This window comes from Zalophus californianus, chromosome 6, assembly GCF_009762305.2.
Source record: "Zalophus californianus isolate mZalCal1 chromosome 6, mZalCal1.pri.v2, whole genome shotgun sequence".
Classification (NCBI taxonomy): Eukaryota; Metazoa; Chordata; class Mammalia; order Carnivora; family Otariidae; genus Zalophus; species Zalophus californianus.
Genome location: NC_045600.1, coordinates 8259034 through 8269671, shown reverse-complemented (window position 1 = coordinate 8269671; position 10638 = coordinate 8259034). Strand labels below are relative to the sequence as shown.

General features: G+C 38.2%; 1 protein-coding gene across 6 annotated transcripts in view; it reads left to right on the top strand.

Annotated features, from left to right (window-relative positions):
- Window positions 1-10: 10 nt before the first annotated feature.
- The window catches only part of PAPOLA (poly(A) polymerase alpha), a 58136-nt gene continuing 47508 nt past the window's right edge, over window positions 11-10638 (top strand). For 3 of the 6 annotated variants that reach the window (XM_027570225.2, XM_027570223.2, XM_027570220.2), the window contains exon 1: window positions 12-216. In XM_027570225.2, coding sequence (XP_027426026.1) covers window positions 209-216 — 8 coding nt within the window. In that variant the 5' untranslated portion in view covers window positions 12-208. Of the gene's footprint in view, window positions 217-10638 lie in introns of all 6 variants that reach the window. The other 3 variants (XM_027570224.2, XM_027570222.2, XM_027570221.2) reach the window with 2 other exon arrangements.

Genomic DNA, 10638 nt, shown 5'->3' with positions numbered 1-10638 from the left:
ACGTTGCTGTGGTAGCGCTCGGGCGCCATGTTAGGACGAAGGGGAAGGAGGAGAAGAGCTTAAAGCGGCGGGAGCGGTGCGGGAGTGGGGTTGGACCCAGGGCTGAGGCAGGCCCCCCCCTCCCTCCCGCCTCAGTGGATCATGCCCAGGGCGGCAGCGGCGGTGGTTGCGGGGGGGAAGTGACTGGGCGGTGCCGGCGCAGGAGACGATGCCGTTGTAAGTGATTTGTATTCTGTTTTCTCTCGCACGCCGGCGGGGCCTTGGGGGCGTCCGGGGAGGGGGGGAGGGGGTGGCGCGAGAGCCGGGCCCTCGCCCCGTGGGGGAGGCAGGCGGGAACGGGGCTCTTCCTGTTTCCTCACCCGCTCGCCGCCGCACTTCCCCTTGTGCTCGGTTCCCGCTTCCCCCCACCCCTTCCTGGCTCCGCGGCCGTCGGGCCGGGGGCTTCCCCTTCCGGAACGGCCAGGGGAACCTGAACCTTAGTGCTCCCGCTTCTCTGCCCCGTCCGGGGAAAAAAAAAAAAAAAGAAAAAGAAAGAAAGAAAAGAGAAAAAACAACGCCCGGCGGCGGGGAAGGAAGGCCCCGCTGGTTGCGGGGTCTGCACACGGCGTTCAGGTTCACTCTCGGCGTCTCCCCGGCTCATTTCGATGCTTCTCTTCCTGGTCTACCTCCGCTGCGTCCCTCTCTTCCTCCCGTTTCCAAGCTGCCCAGATCGTGCGGCAGAGTTAACCCACTTCCACCCCCGAGCTTGCACGAGCACTAGCTAAAAACCCAGTTTTGAGCGTCGAGCCCCGCTTCCCCGCTTGAACCAGTCCTCCCCAGGCTTCCCACCGTCAGCAGAGGGACACTTGCCAGGGTGTCCTTCGCAACGCGTTGTGTTAGGTATTGCTCTGTCTGTTCTGTTTTGATACGATAGTCGGATGCGTTCTGCTTCCTTCCCCCTCCCATCTCTAGTGGTACTTTTCATTTTTCTGATTATAGACTTAAAGCTAGTGCATCCTTGCCTTCTAATCTCGCTAGGTCTGCGTCTTATACTTTCCCTTGTAGCGTTTTTAAAAAGTTTTTCTATTCTGTCTGTTTCAAAGAATGAGATGTAATCTGAGAACTCATTGTTGGGATCGAAAGTAGATTACAGTTTTTTTTTCTGCGTGTATCCAGCAGTGTAGAGGCCTAAATAGTGAGACTGCATTTCTTCCATTTTTTTTTGAACATTCCAGTGTAATAGTGCTCTTTTGAGACGGGGGACCGAATTTTCTTCTTTGAAGGCCCCAAACGAACTATGTAATTGACACTGGAAGTTTTACTTATGTGCAAAATAAAGGTTTTGTGATTTCTAGACACCTAATCCAGCACCTCAGATTTATCTTTTTTTTTTTTAAGTAAAAACAGTTTCTTTTTCGCAAATATTACTGATTACAGTTACCTATGTGTATGTGCATGTGTCTCTTTACAGGTGAGGCTCTAACTTTGACATAGGCTTCAAGATACCTATTGCTTTTTACACAGTATTTTTGAAAAAAATTTCATGCTCCTCCTCACCCACTCCTGTCATTTTTAAGAGACCTATCAGCAAATTTCTGTAAATGAGACTATTTCCTAGTTTTAATTAAATATGCAGACCTAAAATCTTAGAATCTGCAAGATCCCTGTTAATTGATTTATTCATCCTTTTATGAAATGGTAGAGACACTAGAAGCACTGATTTTGGGGGCATTTTTCAGTTCAGCAATTAAAATGTTTTAGTGATGCCATGTGACTTCTTTGTGTTAGCTCACATATTATTGCTGTGCTTGAAAAGCAACTTTGTGATAATCATGTCAGTATTAAAATTTGATTAGTGATAGGAAATGTACAATTTAAGAGGTTTTAATTAAAAATAACATAATTGTATCTTTTTGTCTAGAAAATGAAAATACTTTTATACCTACTTTCTCCCAGCTTTCTTTGAGGAAGGGAGGTGTACATTTTCTTTAAAGACCTAAGCATAAATTTTCTTGGAAGTTCAAGTATATAAAATGGAAGACAGAGTTTTGGCTTTCCATTGTGTTTTTTGACATGTGAGCAATATGCCCAGTTTTTCATTATATCCCTCTCATTTTTAACTCTTAAGTGTACTATACTTTTAAGTAAACAACAAAAAGACCAGACTGCCTAGTTAAATAGGCCTATTTCCTCATTGATTGGCTTTCTTTGTTTTTCATATTCTGGTGTCACAATTGCCTTTCATTTTGTTTCTTTGAAGTTTTGAATTGTGATTTCCAGGCTTATCGTGCTCGATTTCCACTTGCACCTTAGTATGCTGTCCTGTTAAAGTTGGGTGGGTGGGATTGAGTTGAGCTGTCAGAATGGGTTAAATCCAAATAGGTTATTGACGTTTAAGTCATTACAACATTGTGAACAAGTGTTAATATTTTGTCTAAAACTCATATGTAATATACGTATAATTTTGAAAGGCTGGTATGATTTAAGAGCCATGGTGATCAAGCTTCCAAAAATATTGGTAGTCTTTAGGATCCATTAATACAGGGTTTCTCTGGTAGGTACTGTTGACATTTAGGGTCAGATAATTCTTTGAAGGGGGCTGCTTGTGTGTTGTAAGGTGTTTAACAGCATCCCATCTCCTTGTTGAGAATCATTGCATTGATAAGAGTATAACGCCTTTCTGGGAACTGTATTCTGCTTTCTGCCCTACTCTGTGCTGGACAGATCCATTATTTGCATCAGCTCAGTTCTGGCTATCACAAGTGTAGTGAAAAGATTTTGAGGAGAGTAACCATCATCACTGACCTAGTGTTCATACCATATTCGTAGAATGTTGTTAAAAGTTAGTGGAAGAGATAGTTAGCAAGACTTGGGGGAGGCAGTAGCTTTTCTCCCAAATATTTGGGGCTGTCAGAAAAAAAATAGTTTCATGAAGTCATTCATAGCAGGTAGAACTGGGACCTCTTGGTGGGTTGTAATGGGTACCAGATCACATTGTGATCTGTGGAACTCCGGGGATCTCTAAGGAGTACATAAAATTCAAACTATTTTCATAATAGTGCTGAAATGTTATTTCTTTTTTACTCTGTGGACGTTTGCATGATGGTGTGAAAGCAGTTGTGGATAATGCTGTTCTTGCCTTAGGAAAAATTGAGGCAGAGGCACCATATTGTACTAGTAGTCATATATTTCTTCATCACAAGCATAACACATATTTTAAAAAGTTCTTGATGAAACAGTAAAACACATTAATTTTAATAAATCCTGACTCTCGAATTTATGTCTTACATAAGCCATGATAAAATGGGAAGTACACATAAAGTGGTCTACTAAAAAGGAGCATGGTTGTTTTGAGAAAAGCACATGTCTGACTGATTTGTGAGCTAAACTAGTGTTTTTCTCGTAGAGCTCTTTTATCTGAAAAAAACAAATGAACCGTGGGTATTGACACTTGGACCATTATTTTCCTGAAAATGAAGTGAGCCTGTCTCTTTAAGGAAAACAGCTGACAGCATTGGTGGCCAAATGATAAATTTGAAGATAAAAACTAGAATTTTGGAAGGCTTGTTTCTGTCATTGTGAGCTTGACAGCTTCCTAGTAGTTAAAAAATGTTTCTGATAAGATTGGTAGTGATATTGATGATACCATTTTTTAAAAATAATTTTGTAATAATGTGTCAACATTTGGAAGATAAGCTTAATTTTGATGTAATAAAAATCATACATCGGTAAAAGGTACATTCGAAGTGCAGTGTTGATCAATGGATTTTTTTTTAAGATTTTATTTTTAAGTAATCTGTACACTGAACATGGGGCTTGAACCCATAACCCTGAGATCAAGAGTCACAGGCTCCGCCTGCAAAGCGCCCCTAGACCAGTGGATTTTAATGCAGCAGTATAAGGGGTTTATTGATGTGGTTTCAGCTTTGATACTGTAACTAATCTTTAATAAAACACTTGTGGAGTTTTGGTGTAGTATCATAGAAGAATATCCACAATTATTTGAAAAAGCTATTGAAATACTCTTCCAGTTAGGATGGTGTGATATCAGGTTTTCTTCATATGTGTCTACCAGAACAGCTTGTCAAAAGGATTGAATGCAGAAGCAGATAGAGGAATAGAGCGATCTTTGATAAAGCCATAATTAAAAAGATTTGCAAAAATGTAAAACAGATTAATGTCACTAAATTTTTTTTGGAGAACAGTTTTAAAAAATTATTTATGTTAACATGTAATAGATTTCTTGTTACTCAAATACATAAACATTTAAAAATTTATCCTAGTTATAATTCCAATGCAGTAAATATTGGCAGATATAATCCATATAAGCAAAAGATCTTTGGGTTCCTCAATAAAGCTTAAGAGTTGTAAAAGGAGTCTGTGACCAAAAAGTTTGAAAACTTGAGAATTGCCGCCTTACAGGAACAGCTAACTGCTGTGCCAAGCTGCTATTTCCAGTGGTGGTAGCGTTTCTGGGTGGTTTTTGGACAGTCTGGATGGATGGACACACATGTGGTTTAAAGATTTTTGTTGTTGATGCAAAACAATGCATTGGATAATCTTTAGGGAAGATAACTAATAACAGCGATTTTGGTTTTCAGATTTTAGGATTTAGAGATTTTGTAATGAATTGCTTGCTGCTAAAAATATGTTGGCTATGGTTTTGGAATGTGGTGTATTACCTTAAGTCTGTTCTCAGTTATGCTTTTTTGATGGAGAAGTTAGGAGATAAGGTATTGGAATTGAATAAATTTATGAGCTAATTCAGTTCCTATTCCCTAGTCACCCCCATCTCCTACCTCGCCCCTCCCAGGTGAAAGCCTTCTGGCCAGAATGAAGCCATTTGGATTCTTAGTATTTCCCATTTTGGTGGGGTGGGAGGCATGTTTTTTTGTTCTGTATGTTCATTGTTCTGATTATTCAGCAGCTTTTAAATAACTGCACATTCCCAATTTATGATATACAAAACAGCAGCATTGCAGGAGGTATTAGTTCCCTTGAAAGGTGGTTAACTTGAGGGGCGCCTGGGTGGTTCAGTCTGTTAAGCATCTGCTTTCAGCTCAGGTCATGATCCTGGGGTCCTGGGGTAGGGCCCTGCATTGGGCTCCCTGCTAAGCGGGGAGTCTGCTTCTCCCTCTGCTGTTCCCCCTGCTTGTGCTCTCTCTCCCCCCTCTCTCCCCCCCTGGTCAAATAAATAAATAAATAAAAATAAAGTTGGTTAAATTGAGGCTTGAAGTATTCACTTTCCAGGGTCTTAAGGGTGCTTAAGTTGTAGATTGGGGCTTAATTCAACTATGGGTTCCATGTTCCCTTCTCATTCTAGTACTATACCATCTCCTGTGGACTTTGTTGGGAACTATGTTTGATCAGCTCAGTTGGAGTCTGTTTAAATGTCTTAAGTAGAATTAATTTTGAAGATCATATTTCTTGTGTGTAGAATATTTGAATCTCAAGGTATTTTTTTTTTTTTTACTGGTGACATGTATTATATACGTATAGTATATGTAAAGCGTACTATACTGCAGAACCTAAGATCTTAGAATGTATTTTTAGCTTTATTTATTTAAAACCACGACCAGATTTATCACTCTGTACTCTCATTTTGTGACCACTGCCTCTGTGGAACGTGTAATTTTTTAATTTTTGGGTTGTAGGTCTGCAGAATTATATAACAACTCAATTGTGGAAATTAAAGATTTGGGAAAGGAAAAAATGTAGGGATTTTGCTAGATATCTTTATTTTCTACCTCTTCTGTTACAGAATTGTCTTTCAAATTTGTATCCCCTCTGTGTTTTGTCCAGAAACCAGCTTCTTGCATTTTATGATGGCTTTTATAGTTTTGGGGTTCTTAAAGAGTAGTGTTCTTGTCATTTTAGTCATCAGAAACATCTTGCATTTCCTGAAGTTAATGTGTTGTAATACTATGACAACATATTTTTGACTATTCTTTTCTAATACATCTTTATACTTTTTCAGATTCTCTATTTTATTTACATTTTCTTTTTCTTTTTTTTCAAATGAAAGTATTTATTTTTGTAAATGTTTTCTCCAGCCAGTTTATCTCAAATTGCACAAGAAACAGGAAAAAAAAAAAAAGAAAATCTGTATTTAATCTTGTGAAAAGTTAAGAGAATAACCAGTAGCTTCCATTTTTGTTTTAGGTTATTATTATCATTAAATTATATTCTTTTTATAAAAATATGTTTTAAAAAACCCCACACACATAAACAGGCCACAAACTACCAACGTAGAAATGCAAACACAGCCAACACAGACACCTCAGGTGACACAGGAACGGGGTTCCTGGGGGGTCAACAGTGAAGGACAGTAGGCACTGAAAGGAAAACGGTGCCTCAAACATGGTCGATCTGCATTTTTAGCACAGGATAACCTCCCATCCCATGGTACACATTTCACAAGATCGAAAAGCAACACCTGACTTTACTTGATTAAAACCAGGGCGGGTGGGGGGGGAACGGACAATGTTTATGGGGACAACAACTTACAGACAGTGCGGGGAAGGGGGCCCTTTTCCAAGTCTGCCGCAGAAGGCGTGACGACCAGCTGCCAAACCTTTACCTCGCCCAGGTACCAAGAATTTACATGAGTGGTGAACGTATGTCCCTCTGTGTTAAACATGCTCCAGCGATGGTCAGTTTGGGCGCTCCTCCCGAGCCGCGTGCAGGAACGGTTTCCAGATTCAATGAAACGGCCGGCCGCTTTTCAGGTTGTACTTGACAAACTGATGGATGAGTACTGTAGTCTGGCTGGTTTTTTACTTCTAGCCCTTTGGGAGAATGAGGGCAAGGGGGCAGTTGAAAGTGCCCTTAGGAAGGAAGGAAGAATAACTTGGTCATTTTTATAACTGAGTAACAAGTACCCTTCCTCTGCATAATCAGCCTTGCATTTCCAAAGTTTGGCCTTGGGATTCATCATAATTTGGTCCCCTTGAGCATAAATTATTACTGGGCCCTCTACTGCTGCCTACTAAATACTGGCTGATTGACCTGGAATACGTATTTTAAGAATATAGCGAGATTGTAAATATGTTTGGTACCACTTACACAGAACACATGGCTGGTGAATTAGTGATTCTTTGTATAATTTCTTAGTGATCAAATACATTCTTTTTTTTTTTTAAGATTTTATTTATTTATTTATTTATTTGAGAGAGAGAGAAACAGCATGAGAGAGGAGAGGGTCAGAGGTAGAAGCAGACTTCCCGCCAAGCCGGAAGCATGATGTGGGACTCGATCCCAGGACTCCAGGATCATGACCTGAGCCGAAGGCAGTCGCTTAACCAACTGAGCCACCCAGGCACCCCAAATACATTATCTTGTTATAGCCTGGACTAAGCTACTAGTAAAATTAAAACATCCTATGTTAAACTTCTTGTGAAAGAGATTATATTTCTGTTAAGAATTAATACTGAATGCACATTCAGACCCTTATTCCTTTTCTGTCTGGTGTCCTTTCTTTCCTGCTTAATCCCAATGGGCACATTATGTTTAAGATTAAGACCTCTTTACAGCAAATTATATTGTGGTGAATTGTTACATTAAATATGTTTTTGTGCTTTATCTGATTGCTTCCAAAGAAGACTATCAGGCAAATTAAGCTTTCAGTTTTAACTTGAATAAAACTAGGAAGAAATGATAAAGTGTTTTCAGTTGGCTGGTAGCTATGAGTTTTGACTTTGTTGATAGCGTTAGGCCACAACATATTCCATATGCCCAATATGAGGAGGCAGGGATTCATCAACAGTATGGGCTTTGTTTAAATTGGGATGCAAAGTCATTAAACATTCACTGTTTGGGAAAACACCATTGGTGATTTGTTGTCCTTTCCTTATCTGTGTTTGTCATCTTCCTAGACTGCCCTCCCTTCCACCCCCCCATCAAAATCGTTTGGAGTACATACCTCCTTAATGATTTTCTTTGGCATAGCCTTGATTCTTTGTTTCTGTAGTATTTATTTTAAGCATTTACTTAGCACTTACTTGTTTTTTAAGGATCTGAATCCCAGACCAAATCTGAAATTGTCAGTGAGAGCAGAGACTATCTTTGTATTCCTGATTTTAGTGTTGGCTTTCATACATATTTAGGAGTTCAGTAAATTTCAGCCTAATAAATGCTATACTTTCTGGCAAAATTAAGTTAAATGAGAAAAAGGTACTTTTAGAAAAACTGGATTGATGAATTTTGATAACCTTGAATGCCTTAGCAGTTTTCTGGAGCAATAAATAAAGCATGGTTTGCTACTATTTCTTTTTCTTTTTTTTTTTTTAACATTTTATTTATTTGACAGAGAGAGAGCGAGAGAGGGAACACAAGCAGGGGGAGTGGAGAGGGAGAAGCAGGCTTCCTGCTGAACAGGGAGCCCAAGGCCGGGCTCATGATCTGAGCCGAAGGCAGACGCTTAACGACTGAGCCACTCAGGCGCCCCATGCTTTACTACTATTTCTAATTGCAGTATTGCGTGGAAAAAAAATCCATTTTTTTAAAGTCTTGTTTATTTCACTTTAAGATAATGTGCTTTGATTAGCATAAACTGATCTTTTAAATCTAATATTTAAAAATTTTTTTAAATCTTCATTAAATCTAATAATCAAAATGTTAATTTGTTTTGAATTGAACATTTATTTGGTATCCCTTGCTGCCAGGGAGTAATTTTAGGGCATGATTTTGGCCTCCTTACTATCCTTACTAATTTAATGGTGAATAAAAAGTAGAATTAGATGATGTTCACCTTTAGTATGACATCATTAATATTTAATTAAAAATAATTAAACAATTTGAAACAAACCTTTATAAAGTACAAAGTGAAAATTGTGTTTTTATGTATCTGAAGACATAAAAATAAATAATTTTTAAGTATATAAAACTGTGTATTGTGGAAGATGTATAAAGGCACTTCAGCATAGAGGTTAGATGCCTGGGTTCTTATCCTGGCCCAGTGAACTTAGATAAGCCGTTGTTTCTCTACTTTATTCATCTGTAATATGGAGACAGTTAATAGAGTTGTTAGGAACAATTGGGAATATTGTAAAGTGCTTGACATGCTACCTGGAGTATGTTGGGGTTTCAGTAAATACTATTATCATAATTATATTCCACAGTTCTTTTCAGCTAGTATATTATGGGCATCTTTCTATGCTACTACATGTAATAATCCCCTGATTCTTTTTATATGGCATAGTGCTATGTTGTAAGAATGTACTGTTATTAACCAGTCCTATATTATATTAATGGATATTTAGGTGGTTTCCAGTTAGTACATTGTATACAGTGCTCCAGTGAACAACCTTGGGTATCTTTTTGTATTATTCCTGTGAGAAGGGTCATTCTAGAACCTGCGGAATCACAGAGGTATTTACGAATACCAGGCATGTCCCCCAACTCCCCATAGGGGATAACCCTGGGATAGGCACTGCTCATTTCAAGTTTATGGTTGCTGTACAGGATTTTGGGCCCATATTTGACCTGTCTTATTGTACCCCTATCCCACAAGCGGCTGGAAATTTGGATTTTTGTGTTATATTTCATATATTGAAACTGTGTTGTGAATTGAAAAGAACATGTCTCCCAACTTCAGGGCCTTTGGTTTGAGTTCTGTGTCTTAGTATTTCTGTAAGATAGATTGCTAGAGGTGAAGTTGTTGAACATAAACTTTTAAAATTGATACATGCATTTTTAATGAATATTGCCAGATTGCTTTTTAAAATTATGTTCATTTCCATTGTGATGGATAAGAGTGCTCGTTTTCTTATGCCATTACCAATACTGTAGGTTTATAATAGATCTTTCATTTTTACCAGATGTATATCAACTTTGTTTTTCTGCAGTCTGACAGGAAAATAGTTGTCCTAGTTTGCTTGCCTGATGTGCAGTGAAACTTTTTTTTAGTTGATTTAAGAACTCTGTGCATTGAGACTATTAATTTTTTGGGATAGGTTGCATGTATTTTCCTCACTTATTATTTGTTTTAACTTTGCTTATGATATATTTTTGTTATATAAAAGCTGGAATATTTTTATGTAGGTAAATTTTTCTGTATGGCTTTTGAGTTTTGTGTGTTACTTAAATATGGTTTTGAAAATAAGTGTTAATATTTTGAAATACCGTGGCATCTGGAATTTAGATTTTACAATGGATAGCCAAACCCATTTGAGTGTTCTGTACTTTTCTCAGTGATTTGAAATGGTTATTAGTATAATTTATCCAAAGATTGATCATACTTTGGATATGTGGCCACTAAACAACAGTTAACAAATCATGGGAACTTATACTATACTATTTGAGTTAGCTTTATAATTACTGTACCAGAGTGGTTCTCGATATTTCAGAGTATACTTACTAAGTTAGATGCCTAAACTTTTGAAATATAGAGCTGACATGAGCAACCTGCAGTCATATACTAATTTCACAAAAATGTGCTATTCTAAGTACCTAAATATTTAGCCTAATTAGGGTCATGTTATGCACAGCCTAACATTGGGAAGGGATGGACTTTGAGTATTGGATTAAAACTTTTATTATTTATTATTACTATTTTTTAAAGATTTTATTTATTTCTTTGACAGAGAGAGACAGCGAGACAGGGAACACAAGCAGGGGGAGCTGGATGGTCACCCAGTGTCACTCTGTTCATGAGATGAA